Here is a 22111-nt window from a genome sequence, read left to right on the forward strand (position 1 = left end):
AAGCAAATTTCTCTCTGAAAAAAAATTACACAGGTGAGTAATATAGGGTCATTTTAGTCATTTTGTTAGGATTTATTTCCCTTTGTTGTGAATAGAATAATAGTAACTTGAGAATCATTATCAAGAACGACAGTAAAACCTGCTTACCGTAGTCTTTTATTAATGGCAAATGATCTATGGCCTTTACAGTACAAGAAACCAGCTGTCAAGTTTTCTTTTAGATCATGTGCATATAAGGTTAAGGCATTAATAACTGATTTTGGCTAAGAATCACTCTTGTTTAAGTAACTTAACAGAATGTGTACAATTTATGCACCATACTTCTTATATCGATCAAATTCATCGAAAATACTGTAATGTTAAAATGATTTTGCATCCTGAATTGGCTTTGCATATAAATTATATGCAATTTAAGTAATTGCTCTTGTTAGAGGTGTTTACACTTGATAAACTTTTAATGTTTAAGGTTTTTTTACTGGTTGGACAAAAACAAAAGATGATATTGTCCAGTGTTCAATGAAGATGATGACATTAAAGAAAGAAGCCGAGGACGTGTTGAGTAAATGTCAAAAGGTAGTGGCGTCTGCAGTAAATGAAATACATAACAGGTACGTTGTTATCCAATATTATTCTTAAGCTCCCTTAATAAGGGCATATGGCATTCACACTGTCCATTTGTGGATGGTTGTTTAGTTGAAGTTTTTCTTCTAGATTTAATTTCTGCTCTTTTACGTTTTAAGGCAGTGATTTGTATTATTTTTCTTTTAATCAGACCATGTATTGTGAACAAATCACATGATTGAGAGTAAAGGGTCAATTTCACAGTCACATATTATACATTGTTGTTTCCGCTTTGTTACGTTTGATTACCTGGGAGGATTTAAATGTTACTTAAGCAAAACTCTAGATAGCTTTTTTTTGTTATGTTTGATTACTTGGGTGGACTTAAACGTTACTTAAGCAAAACTCTAGATAGCTCAAGGCCACAAAACAGGAATAAAGCCAATAATAATACTACCATGGTGATAACATGGATTTTGTTCTAGGGAGAGCATATAGCTTCAGCTTTGTCGAATCATCATTTTTCTTATTTGGATGGCTTTGATTTTGAAGGGGTAAAATTGAATGTTCTCAATAATTGTTCCCTTCTTATAGGATGTCTGTCCGTCATATAATTCTTCTCGGCGTGAGATAATTCAAATTAAGGATTAATGATCGGTTCAATCCTATAAGGTAAACTGTATTCAGTATCTGTATAGGGTAGACATGTGCATTCTGTCAGGTAATTCTGCTAAATGATTTTTCTAGAAGTTATACCCCATGGATAACCTTATATATTTCAAAAAGAAATTTTAGGAACGTTTCATTTCTACTTAAAAATCTGTCTTAAGATCCGCATTTGATGAAACTGTATACATTGTCCATTTACCATGGACAATCACGTATTTTAAGGATCTTCAAATCCAATGATTGGTAGGAGTTAATAATTTCATTTAAATAATGATATGAACATTACTGTACATGATCTATACGATTCATCAGTCAATATTTATTGCATATTTTAGGCCAGTGTTCTACCAAATGGTCATTTTCTTGTTCCTTATAATTTCAAGTAACCCATAGATTGACAAAGCAAAGAGCATCCATCAGTTTCACTGATGTACTTGTTCGCTTATCTGAGCACAGCATGCTTATGGTGAGCTTTTAGGATACTGCCTTCCTTCGTCCGTCCATGCATGCATTCGTCAGGGTGTCTGAAAGCTTTTTCTTCAAATGAGATATATTGAACCTTGGGGCAGAATTAGATGAATCTTCACAGGAATGTTCCTATGATGGTTCTGCATCAAAAGTGTTCTTATCTTTCAATCTGTTTAATTATAAGATAATCAGGCCTTAACAGAGATTTTAAAAAGAATACTGGGCCCTAAACAGGGTTTTAAAAACGATAACTTCTAAAATCGTGTGAAACTGCTATGCGAAGAGGTATAATACTGTTATGTTGCATCGTATATTGTTGTCCTTTGCAAGTTTGATCAAATTATGCCCAGAGCATCATAACTGGCAATGCCGCAGGGGTCATCTGTTTTTCATAGACTTATTAAGTGAATACCTTTACAAAATTTTGATCAGCGGCATAATCTATAGGTTCCGTACTAATTTTGTTAAAATCATGCCCATTGGGGAAAAAAGTTTACCAGGCCTCAGGGGAAACTTTTTCATATGTACTTATTAAATAAAATAAAGTTAGCATATACCGGTAACATCAGATTATTATCACCTACGAAGTTTCCCATGGGGTCAAAATTGGACATGCCCCAACTTTCATATATAATTTTGTCTTAATTAGCAACATAACTTTAAAAGTTTCTTCTCTAAAAGGAGGAAGCCCTTAGATGTTATATTTAGTATGATACCTCAGATGGTGTTCATCTACTAAGTTTGTTTGAAGCACTCCTAAGGTCAAAACAGGCCACAACCATTAATTATTTTGTCCATGCTTCGTTATATTTACAAGTATATCAATAAGACTTTTTAGTAAGATACGGTCAACATATATCTCTGTCATAAAAAGTAGCCTCAAAGTAGGCGTCTCAAGTATTACACAATGAGCTACAATTTTTCAGGTGAGCATTCAAGAATTGTTAGGGTCCGCTTTAATATGGGTTTTTTATTTGAAAGCTTTGTCAAACTAGGTTGTCGACTCAATAACTAAAAATTGTATAAGAACATTTCATACAAATAACTAATATCAATGATTTAGTGGGGTTTTCTTATTGGTTGTTTTTATGTCCTTGTTAGGGTGGCATATAGCAGTTGAACTGTCTGTCAGTCCGTCTGTCTGTCTGTCCGTCCGTCGGAAAACTTTAACATTGGCCTTAACTTTTGCAATATTGAAGATAGCAACTTGATATTTGGAATGCATGTGTATCTCATGACGCTGTACATTTTGAGTCGTGAAAGGTCAAGGTCATCCTTCAAGGTCAAAAGTAAAAAAATACAATCCATGGGAAGTAATAAGCTTTAAAAGGGAGATAATTTCTAAACCTGCCAAATGATATATTGAAATTTTATTTCAAAGCGACGCGCAATTGAAGTAAACAAATACAATCCAAGGAACTGATAAGCTTTAAAAGGGAGATAATTTCTAAACCTGCCTAATGATTTATTGAAATTTTATTTCAAAGCGGCGCAATAGGGGGCATTGTGTTTCTGACAAACACATCTCTGTTTTGTAAAAGTTACATTGACTTAAAAAAGAACCATATTTGACTTTTAAAAAATCAGGCACACATATCATATTATATTATGCATTACATAATAAAATTGAACAACACAGTAATGTTTCTTGGCTACAGTTTCAGTGTTTTTTTTAAATTGGTTATGTTAGTTCATCTATTTTTTGAAAAAAAATTATGAGCTATTGTCATCACCTTGGCGTCGGTGTCGGCGTCTGGTTAAGTTTTGCGTTTAGGTACACTTTTCTCATAAAGTATCAATGCTATTGCATTCAAACTTGGTACACTTACTAACTATCATGAGGGGACTGGGCAGGCAAAGTTAGATAATTCTGGCTTGCATTTTGACAGAATTATGTGCCCTTTTTATACTTTGAAAATTGAAAATTTTGGTTAAGTTTTGTGTTAGGTCCATTTTATTCCTTAAGTATCAAAGCTATTGCTTTCATACTTGCAACACTTACCGTACTAACTATCATAAGGGGACTGTGCAGGCAAAGTTATGTAACTCTGACTGGCATTTTGACAGAATTATGTGCCCTTTTTATACTTAGAAAATTGAAAATTTGGTTAAGTTTTGTGTTTTGGTCCACTTTTTTCTAAAGTATCAAAGCCATTGCTTTCATACTTGCAACACTTACTAACTATCATAAGGGGACTGTGCAGGCATAGTTATGTAACTCTGACTGGCATTTTGACAGAATTATGTGCCCTTTTTATACTTAGAAAATTGAAAATTTGGTTAAGTTTTGTGTTTAGGTCCACTTTTTTCCTAAAGTATCAAAGCCATTGCTTTCATACTTGCAACACTTACTAACTATCGTAAGGGGACTGTGCAGGCAAAGTAATGTAACTCTGACTGGCATTTTGACGGAATGATGGGCCCTTTATACTTGAAAATTTGGTTAAGTTTTGTGTTTTGGTCCACTTTACCCGGACAGTATCATAGATATTGCTTTCATACTTGGAACACTCGCAAACTATCTTAAGGGGACAGTAAAGGACAAGTTGCATAACTCTGGTTGTCATTTTTACCGAATTATGGCCCTTTTTTGACTTAGTAATTTTGAATATATGGTTGCATTTTGTGTTTAGGTTCATTTTACTTCTCAAGTACCAAGGCTTTTGCTTTCATGAGGGTACTGTACCTGGGAAGTTGAATTTTACCTTGACCTTTGAATGACCTTGACTCTCAATGTCAAATTATTAAATTTTGCTAAAATTGCCATAACTTCTTTATTTATGATTAGATTCGATTGATACTTTGACAAAACAACTCTTACCTGACATACCACACTTGACTCCAAACCATCCCCCACGCCTTTCCACCGAATTTCCCCTTCAATCCCCCCCATTAATTTTTTTTAAATTAAAGATCGTCTAATAAATGACCACCCTCACACTATATCCCTCCCCCACCCCACCTCAAAAAAAATTTATTTATGCCCCAAGTAGGGTGGCATATAGCAGTTGAACTGTCCGTCAGTATATCAGTCAGTCTGTCTGTCAGTCCGAAAAAAACTTTAACATTGGCCATAACTTTTTCACTTTTTAAGATAGCAACTTGATATTTGGCATGCATGTGTATCTCATGGAGCTGCACATTTTGAGTTTAACAGGTCAAGGTCATCCTTCAAGGTCAAATGTCAAATTATGGTGTCTGTCCATCTGAAAACTTTAACATTGGCCATAACTTTTTCAAAATTGAATATACATGTAGCAACTTGATATTTGGCATGCATGTGTATCTCATGGAGCTGAACATTTTGAGTGGCGAAGGTGAAGGTCATCCTTCAAGGTCAAATGTCAAATATATTGGCGTCTGTCTGTCCGAAAACTTTAACGTTGGCACTAACTTTTTTTATATTGAACATAGCAACTTGATATTTGGCATGCATGTGTATCTCATGAAGCTGCACATTTTGAGTGGTGGAAGTTCAAAGTCAAGGTCATCCTTCAAGGTCATCCTTCAAGGTAAAAATAAAATAAAATTCAAAGCGGCGTTCTCATCTCATAAAGCTGCACATTTTGAGTGGTGGAAGTTCAAGGTCATTCTTCAAGGTCAAGGTCATCCTTCAAGGTCAAAGGTCAAAGAACAAATACAAAATTTCAAAGCGGCATTATCATGAAGCTGCACATTTTAAGTGGTGGAAGTTCAAGGTCAAGGTCATTCTTCAAGGTCAAGGTCATCCTTCAAGGGCAAAGGTAAAAATAAAATAATTTCAAAGCGGCCTTCTCATAAAGCTGCACATTTTGAGTGGTGAAAGTTCAAGGACAAGGTCATCCTTAAAGGTCAAAGATAAAAAAAATAAAAATAATTTCACAGCGGCGCAATAGGGGGCATTGTGTTTCTGACAAACACATCTCTTGTTTTTTTTCAAACATGGTTAAAAAGCACAAATATTTATTTTTATTATTTTATTTTTGAAATACCGTCCAACCATCCCACCCAAGAATCCCCCCCCCCAAAAAAAAATAATATTTTTTTTGCATTTGTTTTGCATTTTTGGAAGATAATGTAATAAATGACCACACCCCCACACTATACACCCCTTTCCACTCCACCCCTCCATCCTTTGTGATTGAAATTGAGATAGGTCCCTACACCTTTAAAAAGAAAAATAGATGAGCGGTCTGCACCCGCAAGGCGGTGCTCTTGCTTAATTTAGTTTTCTGATTATAGAACTGACTGGAATGTTGATGAATCATTTGAAATAGTGGGGTCTGCAGAGGAACACGATGTCAACGTGGTAAAATCTTACAATTTATTTATTTAAATCCTCATTGTTGTTTTGCCACAAACGGTGTCCTATTGGGGATAATCTCTGCAGAAAATAGAGTATGTTTTCTTAAAATTGCCATTTATGGTTGACACTAACACGGTGGCCGTTGTTTGACATCCTTTTAAGCACAATTAAACTTATGACAACAGTTCAAAAGATTAGCTAGTACCATGTATTACCTATTTTCGAAAGTAACAGCTGATTGTTTGTTGCATTTAGGCTCATTATGGTATTTAAAAAAAAAAAAAATATGTTTGCACTGTTCCCTTTACACAAGCTCGGAAATTCATCAAAGTCTTCAAATAAAAAGATACAGGTAGTGGTTTTTCATACTTAAGAAGTGTCATGGTTGGTTAGGGAATGAAGTAAAGTGAGGTGTTGGAGACTTATGGACCCATCAACTTCGATTGGTGTTCTCAAAAATAAGTAAGTGTTCATATATTGTGTATTTGCGAAAAATTAACCAAAATTGTAAGTTTATATATATATATATATATATATATATATATATATATAGGAAACATTGGAACTATCAGCACAGATCAACCCCGGTATTGTTAAGTATTTGCGCGGCAGTGGCGGCTTAGAAACATGGTTAACAGCTATACAAGAGGCGTTTAGCGTGTTTGTAAAACCTCAAGAGTCATCAGAAATTATTGTGAGTGGAAGTATTGCAAATGTCACATTATTTGAGCAGTATTTGTTAACTGGATTTCCCAACCCGCCATCACCATTGAAGCGTCCCAATGCAAATACTAAAGAGGGTAACATTATTCATAAAACAGATAAGCTATCAAATCGTGGAACAAACAATAAGGATAATGTGATAAATGACTATGAGTTTGGAGAATTTACAGTTACTGTATGCCATGGAAACATAGCGGACAGTTCAGAAGATTGCATTATTTCACCAACACACGAGTACATCAATAAGACTTCTGGTGTTGCTAAAGAATTGTTTGAAAAAGGAGGGCAAAAATATAAAGAAGCATGCAAGAAACTTGAACTGTACGGACCCATGTACGTAACTGAATGTCGCGTTTCGGATGGGGGTAATCTGAAGTGTAAGAAAGTCATCCACGTTCGCATCCCTTATTTTGATCAGGTGAATCTGGACACTTTAAACTTGTTGGAAAAGGCTATAATCAACTGTTTAGAAACTGCAGCCGCCTATGGACTTTCGACTGTTGCCATGCCTGCAGTTGGTACAGGTAATATTAGTTTCGTTAATACGAATGCAAGAAGTTGTCCGTGCCACTAAAACTGTCCAAAAACTATTTATATATAATGATAATAGCAAATCTGAACAAAAAATATTATTAAAGAGTTTTGATACTAACTTATTTATGTTGAAACAAAGATCTATATTGATAGATCTTTGATTGAAACGTATGATCATTATTGTATCATATAGGCTTGCGTATTGTGTATATACTGCACAATCAATTTTTACTGTCTTAATAAAAAGCCACAGACTGTGGTTGTTGTTTTTAGAACTACGGATGTTTATGTGGCTCATCTGAGCACAAGTGGTGTGCCATTGTGTTTAGTCAACATAAGTCATTTGCCACCATGATTGCTTCAAACTTAAAATATTTTCTTCAAACCATCGCAACCCCTTCTCAGAACATATCTTCCCCACATTCACACGAATCTACGTTTTCACCTTATACTTGAGAATTATTAAAGGATATTTAACCAAAATGGATATCGCTTATCAATACCTCGCACTGCATATTGAGCGGTTGGTTCAATGTATTGGCTACTTCACAATGTTTAAAATGCTATCCACGAATAAAAATAAATTGATTCGTTGAACTGAAACATAAATAAGCATCTTTTATAATAATTTGCTGATTGCAATGCGTATGGTAAACAAGAAATACTGTATCTTTAAAACAGATATACAGCGTTGATTGTGGTTGGAGTTTATGAATGGTAAAGAGTTCAATGAATGAGATCAAGGATAGTGAATGTCTTTTTCTGTGCAGTTCTTAGCTGCATCACACGCAGTACGGGATGTTACGCGGAGTTTTCGCGGCTTATTTTACATTATTACATATTGCTGGTCATAAACCTATAGATACAAAACAGAAAACCAAAAGAAATATGGAAGTGAAATTAAAACATATGAGTAAACCGACCACACGCGAAGTATCCGTACATATTTTAAATATTTATACGCGCGTTCTTCGAACAAACCTGTTTTAGTTGTTTGTCGGGCATTGCTATTTGATTCAATTATTAACAGTATCGATAATCATCGCGCTCTATACATTAGTCAATATGGTGGAATACTTCTTGTTAAATTAATTTAAAATAATATTTATCATGGTATCGTTGAAAACACATTAAGAATCTATTATTGACATACCATAATTATATCGCTGGATATCTTCATTTAACATCTTTCAGGTCTAAAGAAAATTCCAGTTCACTCTATAGCGTTTTATTATATAACTATTATTTTACTGGCCGCGAACTCCGGTCAGCACATAAGGTAGTCGTGAAGACGCAGCGATGACCTGTATATAAACTCTGACATTCACACACACTGGCCGCGAATTGACCCAATACCTCGCGGGTTGAAATGCAATGCATTAAAGTGAGGCCTCGCTTCCACTGCTCTTTATACTTTTACATGTTAACATGTTGACAGGAATGTGGAAGTTAGTACTAAATATGAGAACATAGCCTTTAAGTACAAACGTTCTCGCGCTGGCAATCCTCTTAAAATATAAGGTGCACGCACAAACTGTATTGATGTCGAGATTGAGTGTAAAACTGTTCTATCTATTAAGCCTTTTTCATTAGAGATAAAATTGTTTCATGCTCTACACGCAGTGAAACAGTGTTACAAAGACGGGGACATGTTTCAAATGTTCTGGTCGTATGCTCAAATCAGCCTATGGGATAAATGAAGTGTATTCATTCTGACCTAGCCGCGGGAAATTGTATTTGAATTTTATTGGACAGTTACAAAGGTCAGGTAAGGTGAAAAGCTGACGTATACAGCTACGCCGAAAAAATTGTAGTGCATCCTTATGAAATATTTCTCGAACACTATCGACCAATTCACGCGAACCTGCGTGTTTACATCCGGATTACTATGGTCGGCAAAAGAAAGACACACTCAAAGAAGAGAAATAGAGCGTGATAGTTTATTTTTATCAAATACGATTATATTTAGATTTTATTTCTTAACATGCCTACAAGTTTTCATAGGATACTGAAACAATAAGGACCACAGTTACCGTGTATCAAGCTGTTAATGAAACAAGTAAAAGAATATCTAAATTGGTGCAAACCATGAGGCAATAAACGATTTACCTGGAAGTATTTAATTCCCGTTAAATCCATGTCAAAATTGTTTATTTACAGCCTGTTTAACAATGCAAATAATTCCATACACAAACGCAAAATCATCAACTACGCGCGTTGTTTACCTGGCCCCGTGTTCACAAAACATTTGTATGCCCCCGGATCGAAAGATCAGGGGTTTATTGTTTTTGGCCTGTCTGTCTGTCACTGTGTCAGTAAGTCAGGCAGTCAGTCAGTCATTTTGTGTGTCCCAAAACTTTAACCTTGGTCATAACTTTTGCAATATTGAAGATTGCAACTTGATATTTGGCATGCATGTGTATCTCATGGAGCTGCACATTTTGAGTGGTGAAATGTCAAGGTCATCCTTCAAGGTCAAAGGTCAAAATTAATGGCTTCAAAGCGGCGCAATAGTGGGCATTGTGTTTTGACAAACACATCTCTTGTTTGCAATCGAAAATCGATTTTGCTTGTCATTGAAAATGGATTTCCAGTGTAGTTGCAAAAATGAAAATCGATGTCAGTTAAAAACTTAAAATTAATTTTCGATTGCTAAATCGTTTTGTGAACACGGGGCCAGGTATCGAGACGTCATATCTGAAAAGTGAGAGCACTTGATTGCAATAGACATAAGGCCAACTAAACTTAAAAAATGTGATTCACTGAACTATTAAAAGATTTAACATATAATAATAATCGTTCTATCTTAATGGGGGTATTACCACTGAACACAAGTATATCGCCTGACGCGATGTGCGTGCACTGTACCTAGAGTCTATGATGATTTCATGCAACATTTTCTGAAAATCGAGAGAAAGTGAAAGTTATGGTTTTTAAGTGTTCCGTTACCACTATGATAGTTCAGTCGTCAGCTTCACTTTGCAAAATATGTGGAAATATGTTTATATTCATTTTGGTTGTGTTTGTATTTATGTTCAAGCGTAGTAATATTAGTAAATAAATTACTTGGAGCGCTTGCGTGAGAGCCCCGTTCTTACTGTAAACAAAATGATCGATATCAGCTAGGAGACGCTCGGTATCAGGTTATCGTACACAAATAACTACATGTGTAATCATAATGGTATTTTCTTGGAAAACTTACACTTTCGCGCATTAAATGAATATTTAATTTTAATACATTTTAATTGTTTTGATTTGATAGTGTGCATCAATCGTAAAATCGTGTAAGCCTTTGTATTCCGATGATTAATTGCCGATTGTTCAGCACAAACCGATTATCATATTTTGATCTGATCTTGTTTAGACTTTTCAATATACATAAATACACTGTTCAATTTGCATCATGTAAAGTTGTGTTTTTCAGTTGAATGTTAATATTCCACAATAACGCTATTCACTGCACAAAACTGATCCAATTTAAATGAAAATGACCATAACATTTAAATACTGTCATGCACTTCGCTTTTTATCTTGAACTGTCCGTCAGTCTGTCCGTCCGTCCGTCTGAAAACTTAAATATTGGTCATAACTTTTGCAATATTGAAGATAGCAACTTGATATTTGGCATGCATGTGTATCTCATGGAGCTGCACATTTTGAGTGGTGAAAGTTCAAGGTCGTCCTTCAAGCTCAAAGGTCAAATATATGGCGTCTTTCCGTCCGTCAGAAAACTTAAACATTGGTCATTACTTTTGCAAATATTGAAGATAGCAACTTGATATTTGGCATGCATGCGTATCTCATGGAGCTGCACATTTTGAGTGGTGAAAGGTCAAGGTCGTCCTTCAAGGTCAAAGGTAAAATATATGGCGTCTTTCCGCCCGTCCTAAAACTTAAACATTGGTCATACTTTTTGCAATATTGAAGATAGCAACTTGATATTTGGCATGCATGTTTACCTCATGTAGCTGCACATTTTGAGTGGTGAAAGGTCATGGTAAAGGTCGTCCTTCAAGGTCAAAGGTCGAATATATGGCGTCAGTCCGTCCGTCCGAAAACTTAAACATTGGTCATAACTTGTGCAATATTGAAGATAGCAACTTGATATTTGACATGCATGTGTATCTCATGAAGCTGCACATTTTGAGTGGTGAAAGGTCAAGGTCATCCTTCAAGGTCAAAGGTGAAATATATGGCTTCAAAGCGGCGCAGAAGGGGGCATTGTGTTTCTGACAAACACATCTCTTGTAACAGGACTACGTTGTACACTGTACACATTTGCTTTCAATGAACCCATTACACTTTCTATCACTTATTTTTTAGCTCCACTGGCCAAAGGCCAGCGGGGCTTATGTCATGGTCCTGTGTCCGTCGTGTGTGCGTCAGTGCGTGCGTGCGTGCGTTAACTTTTTCTTTAAACATCTTCTTCTCCTAAACTACTGGTCCAATTCTGATGAAATTTCTCAGGAATGTTCATGTGGTGAACCTCTTTCAAATTTGTTCAAATTATGCCCCTGGAGTCAAATTTGACCCTGCCCCGGGGGGTTAAAAAATTGAAAATTTGCTTATATAAGGCCTATTTTGTGCAAACTTTTAAAATCTTCTTGTCCATAACCATTGTGCCTAGGGCTACCAAATTTGCTATGTAGTGACATCATATAGTCCTCTACCAAGTTTGTTCAAATTATGCCCCTGGGGTCAAATTTGACCCTGCCCCGGGGGGTTAAAAAATTGAAAATTTGCTTATATAAGGCCTATTTTGTGCAAACTTTAAAAATCTTCTTGTCCATAACCATTGGGCCTAGAGCTACCAAATTTGCTATGTAGTGACATCTTATAGTCCTCTACCAAGTTTGTTCAAATAATGCCCCTGGGGTCAAATTTGACCCTGCCCCGGGGGGTTAAAAAATTAAAAATTTGCTTATATAAGGCCTATTTTGTGCAAACTTTAAAAATCTTCTTGTCCATAACCATTGGTCCTAGGGCTACCAAATTTGCTATGTAGTGACTTCTTATAGTCCTCTACCAAGTTTGTTCAAATTATGCCCCTGGGATCAAATTTGACCCTGCCCCGGGGGGTCAAAAATTAAAAATTTGCTTATATAAGGCCTATTTTGTGCAAACTTTAAAAATCTTCTTGTCCATAACCATTGGTCCTAGGGCTACCAAATTTGCTATGTAGTGACTTCTTATAGTCCTCTACCAAGTTTGTTCAAATTATGCCCCTGGGATCAAATTTGACCCTGCCCCGGGGGGTCAAAAATTTGAACATTTGCTTATAAAAGGCCTATTTTGTGAAAACTTAAAAAATCTAACTGTCCATAACCATTGGGCAAAGGGCTACCAAATTTGCTATGTAGTGACATCTTATAGTCCTCTACCAAGTTTGTTCAAATAATGCCCTTGGGGTCAAATTTGACCCTGCCCCGGGGGGTTAAAAAATTAAAAATTTGCTTATATAAGGCCTATTTTGTGCAAACTTTAAAAATCTTCTTGTCCATAACCATTGGTCCTAGGGCTACCAAATTTGCTATGTAGTGACTTCTTATAGTCCTCTACCAAGTTTGTTCAAATTATGCCCCTGGGGTCAAATTTGACCCTGCCCCGGGGGGTCAAAAATTTGAACATTTGCTTATATAAGGCCTATTTTGTGAAAACTTAAAAAGTCTAACTGTCCATAACCATTGGGCAAAGGGCTACCAAATTTGCTATGTAGTGACATCTTATAGCCCTCTACCAAGTTTGTTCAAATTATGCCCCTGGGGTCAAATTTGACCCTGCCTCGGGGGGGGGGGGGGGGGTAAAAAAATTGCAAATTTGCTTATATAAGGCCTATTTTGTGAAAACTTTAAAAATCTTTACGTCCATAACCATTGGGCCTAGGGCTACCAAATTTGGTATGTAGTGACATCTAATAGTCCTCTACCAAGTTTGTTCAAATTATGCCCCTGGGGTCAAATTGGACCCTGCCATGGGGGTTAAAAAATCGAAAATTTGCTTATATAAGGCCTATTTTGTGCAAACTTTAAAAATCTTCTTGTCCATAACCGTTTGGCATAGGGCTACCAAATTTGGTATGTAGCGACATCTTATAGTCCTCTACCAAGTTTGTTCAAATTATGCCCCTGGGATCAAATTTGACCCTGCCCCGGGGGGTCAAAAATTTGAACATTTGCTTATATAAGGCCTATTTTGTGAAAACTTAAAAAATCTAACTGTCCATAACCATTGGGCAAAGGGCTACTAAATTTGCTATGTAGTGACATCTTATAGTCCTCTACCAAGTTTGTTCAAATAATGCCCCTGGGGTCAAATTTGACCCTGCCCCGGGGGGTTAAAAAATTAAAAATTTGCTTATATAAGGCCTATTTTGTGCAAACTTTAAAAATCTTCTTGTCCATAACCATTGGTCCTAGGGCTACCAAATTTGCTATGTAGTGACTTCTTATAGTCCTCTACCAAGTTTGTTCAAATTATGCCCCTGGGGTCAAATTTGACCCTGCCCCGGGGGGTCAAAAATTTGAACATTTGCTTATATAAGGCCTATTTTGTGAAAACTTAAAAAATCTAACTGTCCATAACCATTGGGCAAATGGCTACCAAATTTGCTATGTAGTGACATCTTATAGCCCTCTACCAAGTTTGTTCAAATTATGCCCCTGGGGTCAAATTTGACCCTGCCTCGGGGGGGGGGGGGGTGGGGGGGGGGTAAAAAAATTGCAAATTTGCTTATATAAGGCCTATTTTGTGAAAACTTTAAAAATCTTTACGTCCATAACCATTGGGCCTAGGGCTACCAAATTTGGTATGTAGTGACATCTAATAGTCCTCTACCAAGTTTGTTCAAATTATGCCCCTGGGGTCAAATTGGACCCTGCCATGGGGGGTCAAAAAATCGAAAATTTGCTTATATAAGGCCTATTTTGTGCAAACTTTAAAAATCTTCTTGTCCATAACCGTTTGGCATAGGGCTACCAAATTTGGTATGTAGCGACATCTTATAGTCCTCTACCAAGTTTGTTCAAATTAAGCCCCTGGGATCAAATTTGACCGTTCCCCAGGGGTCACAAAATTGAACATATGCTTATATTGGGCCCATTTTGTGCAAACTATACAAATCTTCTTGTCCATAACCATTGGGCCTATTTCTACCAAATTCGGTAGGTAGTGACATATAATAGTTCTCTACTTAGTTTGTTCAAATTATGCCCCTGGAAACAAATTTGACCTTGCCCCAGGGGTCACAAAAATGAACATATGCTTAAATAAGGCTTATTGTGTGCAAACTTTAAAAATCTTCTTGTTCTTAATTATAGAGCCTAGGGCTACTAAATTTGGTATGTAGTGATGTCTAATAGTCCTCTACCAAATTTGTTCAAATTATTCCCCTGGGCTCAAATTTGACCCGGCCCCGGGGCTCACAAAACTGAACATATGACGTTTACCAGTGGAGATTACTGCGGCCGTTTGGCTGTGACCAACAACAACATCAACATCTTGAAAACATGAGATAAAACCCTGTCATGTAGTGCCATTTTAGGTCAGATGGTGACTGCTTACAAAGGCGTTGAAGTAAGAACATGTGTTATGAACGTTTTTCTTACAAACTGAAAAAAGTCGGGTTTTATTTAAATATGTCGAAAGTGACCATATATCCGTATGAAAATATTTTGTATGACATGTTAATTTCATGTCTTTTTTGTAGTGTTTAAACCAGTTTAATAATATATTATTGATTTTAAAAACACAACTTCCATGAACATAATTATTTCAAGAAAAGTCAATATATGATACTGCACGGTAAACTCAAACTTTGTATCCAAGAGAAGGTTTTGAAATTAATGAAGTGCAATGTTTTTAACTATCGTATATGCTGCTTTTTAATAACTAATGATTCATTGTTCCATTTGTGAATCGTGACTCATGAATTGTGGATATGATTGTAAATTGCTCAACAATCCATATATATTTCTGACCATTTTATAATTTTCTTAATATAAGTTATGAATTGATCTTAGAAGTCAAATGTATTACTTAATTAAATACATTTATAAATATAAGGAAATAATCTTTAGATTATCATAATATTCTCAGGCCTTTTGGTCTTTGGGATGTGTGGGTTGATGAGCAATTTCTCCTTTTATCACAATGATTTCTACCCTAGATAGAAAGAGAAAGTCACATGCTTGAGTACATTTCAACCCATGCGCATTGCACGTTTTTTTGCAAAGAAAAAACAGTGTAGCGATACAGGGCCATCATGGCCCTCTTGTTTTTTATCACACTTGCGTACCTATACTTTTGAAAATTATAATTTTATAATAAGGTGTATTATTATAATTGTAATTAATTGAAGTCCTTCTGCAAGAAATAATACGGCTAATGCATAGCTTTGTTGTGTCAAATTGTCAGTGTTTCGATCTTCAGACCATCTAACCTTTGAATCTAATGACTAATGCGTATTTTTTGAAGATGCAAATAAATGTAAAAATAAACTATATTGGCACTAAATATGATCTATTTGAACTAATATTTAATGTTGTTTTTTTTAATTTCTTTTTGATTTATTTACTAAACACGTGCTGTTATCCATATGTGTAACAAGTCCTTTTGTCTACCTGTGTATTGCAAATGTGTGAACATCCGGGAAAACAACAATAACAGAAAACAGTGTAACTCTTGTTATAGACCTTAAAGATCCATAGCTACTGCCCAATACTATTAGCATGTCTATCCGTAGTATCGGCCCTCTAAATGAATACATACGAATTTTGGAAGCGAACAAATACAAAAACACGTATGTGTTATATGTCAATCTATAATTAAATGTGTACCCTTGGACATAACAACGAAAACTGCATTTAAATCGGCAATGTTTTGGACAAAATACTGGCTAGACTTATCTCCCTGTAGTAATCTGTTTCATGTTCAATCGTCTCATAGAATCGGCCCTTCTGATTGGTTGCTACGATTTGTTACTATGCGCATGTGCTTGTTCTTGAAAAAGAAACTTAATAGAAAAAACGAAACTCTTGCTCATTTTGTTTTTAAAATATTTTTTACATTTTATTTACAAATAAGCGGCATATAACACATTTGATAAAGCTACTATTAATCCATAAACAAACTAACATAATTGTGTGTTACGTACTTAATAAACATAGCATCACCCTGGAATAAATGACCTTCTTTCCAACGAACACCGGAATCATGAGAATGATCGTCGTTATAGTCATGGATAACCATCAGATAAATTACAACTTCTAAAAATTGAAAAAAACATTAAGTTTCTAGCATTTCTTGAAGGTTTATCGTTAAAGGCTCGATACTGTGAGGAGGGCCGATACTATGAGAGTAATAGATATGCTATATAAAAACTTCCGACAAAAAAAAGTGCCATACGAAGGTTAATAACAATAGGAAGACCCTTCAACAAAGAACATTGTTGTTAAAACGTTAAACTACAAACATTCTGCAACCTTTTACCATCTAAGTTTCAGGATGTCATCTTTTTTGTTTAACGGATGATATCTAGTCAAAATCAATTTTTTTCGGTTTGCATTAATTTGCATAATTTGGAGCGCACTTCTCCGTGCTTTCTGTTAGGTCCGCGCGCTATTATAAAAGATAACGGGTAACTTCAAAATCATGGGAAAATTCCATTCTTTCCTTGACGAAGTTAATTTTTTTGGCTGAATTGCTAAGAGCATGACGTTCTCTTTTGAGCTCCATTAATTAATAACATTATGATTATTCATGAGAACTTCGTCAAACTTCCGACGCTGCCGGAAGCCAATCTCACGTTCGCTTGAAAATGTTCGGATATCGTCGCTGGAAATTCAAATGGAATATATTGTTCCACAAAACAATAAAAACCTTCATTTTGTATCTCGTTAAATGTATGTTACCAGATGCCATCTAGCGTTGAAATATAAGATATTGCTTCAAGGAACACTAAATTCTTATCGGTTATTTTTAAAGAAGTACTCGTTTATTTTGATTGTTAATGAATCTTTATTACATAGAGTCTTTATGCATGTATGTAGAATCTAGAATTCGCTGACCATTGAATGTACATAGAAATGTCTATGACCCTGGTAATAAAAAGAGGTAACATTTCTGCCCGAAAATATAAACACATTTGAACAAGTTGGTTATCACATGAACTCAACACAATGAATTTGTATGTTGATATTCTTTTTCATTTACACCACATTGCTTTCTCAACTGTGATAGTTTAAGTAACATACGCAGGGACCTAACCTAGATGGCTAAGTGTGCTTAATCATATTCCCTTCTGTCGGTTGCATATGTTTAGGAAACAAACGACATGGCTGACATATATTTAGGTTATTCGTGGTTTATTTAATCTGATTTATTTCTCTTACACCACAGCCTCCAGATATATATTTTTGAGCCTCTTATAGCTTTACGACTTTCTTCAATTATTTTGGCAATTAATATGATTTCCTGTATATTTTTCAGGTAGCGGAGCTCTAAGTGCACAACTGAGTTCAGAACAAATCAGCAGAGCTATTCATCATTGTCTCAAGGAGAAGAGGAGGCTTGTCACGCACATAACTATTGTAATTTTACCCCAGAAAACATCAGAGTCGTTTAAGATCCAATCCACTTGTGATGCCAAAATACGAAAAATACCAACCTACTTTGGTGTAGCATTCGGTAAGATTCAAGTCTTCCTTAAACCGATGACCATGCAAACACCTATCGACGCCAAAGTTGTATATACTGAAAGAAATCAAGAAAACCTACTTGTAAAACCTGCCGGTGACGAAAATTTATTGAAAATTGATAAATTGGATAAATTTCACAGCAAATTCATTATTCATTTCAACATGCCAGTCTGGACCCCAATAGACAATAGAGACATTACACAGTTTGAGACAGAAATATTTTGCAAAACAGAACAATTGATGCAGGAGATCAATGACAGGAAGTGGAATTCTGTTGCTTTACCATTATTTTGTGAAAAAGGTAAGAACTTGAATGTGTGCGCATAATCTTTGCTTTTGGTTAATTCTTTATTTTTTTTACGTACCCTCCCTGCATAAAACAAAAGTTTATTGTCCAGAAGGAATCTTGAAAACATAATCAGCCTGAAACTTATAAGAAAATATATCTCATTGACAGGCAGTGCGTAAAGAAAGATTCATTACTCTTGCTGCATATTTATAAAGGTATTTCTGATCCCCAGCAAAAAGGCGTAGGACTATGGAAATGGTAGGCGTAAATCCGTCGTTTAAGTGCGTCCTTCAATCTTCCTTACGAAGCTCATCATACATTCTACATCCGGTTTTTCGTCAAACATTTTCAGAATGGCTTGAGTTGTATGGCGCATAATGCATGCGATTCTTTATTTTCAATTATTTCTTGCATTTTTAGCTCACCTGAGCGCATTGTGCGTATGGTGAGCTTTTGTGATTGCCTTTTGTCTGTTGTGCGTCCCGTGGTGTAAGCATATGCCTTGTTTACACTCTAGAGGCCACATTTATGTTCCGATCCCCATGAAATTAGGTCAGAAGATTTGTACCAATGATATTTTGGACAAGTTCGAAAATGGTTCCGGTTGATTGTAAAACATGTCCGTCAGGTGACGGAGTATTTTTCCTTTTATGGCCATAGTTAAACGTTGTAAACACTTAAAAGGCCACATTTATTGTCCGATCATCATCGAACTTGGTCAGAAGATTTGTCCCAATTATATACTGGACAAGTTTGAAAATGGTTCCGGTTGCTTGAAAAACATTGTCGCCATGGATCGGGGCATTTTTCTTATATGGCTATATATACGGCTATAGTAAAACCTTGTTATCATTTAGAGGCCTTATTTATTGTCCAATCTTCATGAAACTTGGCCAGAAGATTTGTCCTATGATATCTTGGGCGAGTTTGCAAATGGTTCTGATCTGTGGAAATGCATGGCCGCCAATGGGCAGGGTATTGACTAATATGGCTATAGTAAAACCTTGTTAGCACTCTAAAAGTTACAATTAAGGATCATTATTCATGAAACATGGTCTGAACATTTGTTCTAATATCTTGGGCTGCACAGAACAGTTCGTTTTCATGTATATCTCAGGTGAGCGACTTTGGACCTATCACGCCCTTTTGTTTTAATTTCATATCCAAAATATGAAGGCTTCTGTGCATTTTTTTGGGTCTTCACAATTATAACAATTAGATTAATAGCTAAAACGTTGAAAGAACTTACTTAGTGGAGCCACTATGTTTATGATCCTGGGTGAAAGGTCAATGTCAACACATAGATTGTAATCGGTCATTAATATTGTTTCACGTTTAGCCTTGTTTAGTTTAACTGTTAGAAACTTGTGCATAATGTTTGTTGTTATTAAATGTATACATATAGTGATTTCTCTCCCTACCGCTTATTCAAGTTCAAGGCGAATGAAATTTACTTGCGTAAGTGTGTGAATTTAGCATTTGAAAAAAAAGTTTCCTTGGAAAAGTGTTAGTTGTTTAACTATAATAATAATAATATATACTAATAATAATAACGTCTTAATGCCGGGCTAAGTCTTTATTTGTCAGTCAGCATTTCGCTGAAACATGACTGGCATGTATGTGCCCCGACCCGGGATCGAACCCGGGACCTCTGGATTTCAACGCAAGCGCATTATACACTGAGCTACGGAGGCACTGACTGACCTCAATCTTCCCGAGCGAATGAAACCCACACCACTATTTCCTTGTATTTAATTTTATTGTGCCATTTTTATACGCTTGTTTGCTAAACAGCCATATTTTGGGGGGTATATACCCGGTATTTGTCTTGAGCATAATTACATGCATGTGTGCAGTAACTGAGCTGAAATAAGTAGCACAATGAGGCAGAGAATCATGGGGCCCTAGTTCGAAAATTAATTTCAAAGTATAAGGTCAAACATCAACATTCATGCTTTTTTTTGTTTTATCCAACATGCATTGACTTTCAAATCCTATGTCGTAAATTATAAGCACAATGAACCGAATTATGGCGCACAAAAACCTGGTTCATACGTCATACGTCAAAGGGTCGGGTCAGAATTTAAGTTAAAAAAATTAAATATTACCTTTCACTGCTGAACACTTTGTCCCGAGAATAAGTGTATCAACTTTATATTTATTTTTATCCCACTTTTACAGCGAATTCGGTTGATTAAAGCCCCGTTGATTAAATTTCTGCTATAATCAACGGCACGACATGACGTCATTTTTTCGACAAAATGACGTCATAAATCAAGCGAAAATATCCAGTTTTGTTTAAATATAAAGGTTTTCTGAATAAAAAGTGGGATTAATATATAATTAACAAGGCTCGTGCTTTTTGTATTCTAAGCCTCGCAGGATAAACCTGATCTATAATCAACACTAACCTATTATCCTCTATGTAGATAATTTGTCAGAAGGTTTAACATTGAGGGTCAGAAAGTCGCGGTAAAGAATCAGAAGTTAAAAGTTAATATCATAATTCAATTTAAATAATGTTCAAAACATAGCACTCAAAAAACTGGCAGAACTGAAAAATATCAGACAGCATCTCACGCGAAATAACCAGCGGCCTTTGTACAAGGTCACGGTCACTATCAAGATCAATTGTCAAGTGTAAGGAAATTGCCATCGATTGCTTTGTTTCATAGCATTAATGTGTTCTTTATGAATGTTAGGAATGACAAGCATTGTGAGTGTCAATTATAGGACCTTGTCCTTAGGTATATATTCAAATTTGACAGTGAACAATCAATTGATGACATAACTTTGTCCAGTATGAATGGTTGTTCAACTGTCTTGACAAAATAGACCTTAAAGATGCTACATGTAAGAGTTAGTGTATTACGCCACACTTGTCATAAGAGTTTCACACTAAACACTGTGTGTTCATTGTAGCTTTTTACAATTCAGATGAATATTTAAATAGCATTACAAAATTGACGTTCATTACATTGTGTTACGGTGAAGACCCTGGTCAAGTCCACTCTTTTAGAATGAAGATAACATTTTTGAAACTAATTTGAACTTTTCCAATATTAACCGCAAAACAATTATTTGATGGATTATTTTTGCGAAAGTTTTCTTTTGTTATCATACACTACGTCTAGCGCGATTTCTGCCATCCACCACACTCCCACCGTGGACAATTTTTCGTGAGCGTGGAAAATCACCGCGATCGGAAGGTGTTTCCATCATGATAGATCGCGTCGACAGTGGCTGAACACCACGGGCGTTATCGGGAAATCGATCTCACGGTGGACCACCGTGATCGCGGTGAACCACCGCGGCCTCGGTGGTTCGCGTTGAATACAGATAATGTGAATGAACATGTATATTTCCATATTGCACACCGTATAATTTTTGCAAAGTTCTAGAATGTTTTGTTACATTTGTATGCACATTTGTATACATTGTAACTTGATTGTTAACAATCGTCATTATTTCTATTGTTTACCCTCGTTCCAGAATCCTTTGACATGTCGTACATCGAGCATGATGTACTTTATGTTTTGTTTCTACAGTTTCTGCGTGAACATTTACTTGTTGTTTATTTAAAGAATTTTTTGTTTTTGTTAAAATTTCGGAAATGCTTTCTCGCACGTATAGCTTGCCAACACTTACATATCAACATGTTACGTGAAATTTGATTCTGACTATTTTAGTGACTCCCATGTAGAGTTGATAATTACTTTATTTATTATAAAAGATCTGTTAATTGGTAGTTAGTTTCTGTGAATGTCAAATTAGAGTTTCTTTATTAATCAATTAACCTATTTATATCAAATGTTTTATCGCCGTCTTATCGAGTAGATGAGAGTGTGAATATTTGTTTTGATTGTAATAGAAAATACCGACAGAAGT

At 35.6% G+C, this 22111-nt stretch overlaps 1 protein-coding gene across 1 annotated transcript in view; it reads left to right on the forward strand.

The window, feature by feature from the left end:
• The window catches only part of LOC127841510 (uncharacterized), a 113977-nt gene that overhangs the window by 89984 nt on the left and 1882 nt on the right, over positions 1-22111 (forward strand). The window contains exons 14-17 of the mRNA XM_052370381.1: positions 467-608; positions 5920-5986; positions 6537-7230; positions 17726-18235. Of these exons, the coding sequence (XP_052226341.1) occupies positions 467-608; positions 5920-5986; positions 6537-7230; positions 17726-18235 (1413 nt within the window). The remainder of the gene's footprint in view (positions 1-466; positions 609-5919; positions 5987-6536; positions 7231-17725; positions 18236-22111) is intronic.

This window comes from Dreissena polymorpha, chromosome 8 (genome assembly GCF_020536995.1).
Source record: "Dreissena polymorpha isolate Duluth1 chromosome 8, UMN_Dpol_1.0, whole genome shotgun sequence".
Classification (NCBI taxonomy): domain Eukaryota; kingdom Metazoa; phylum Mollusca; class Bivalvia; order Myida; family Dreissenidae; genus Dreissena; species Dreissena polymorpha.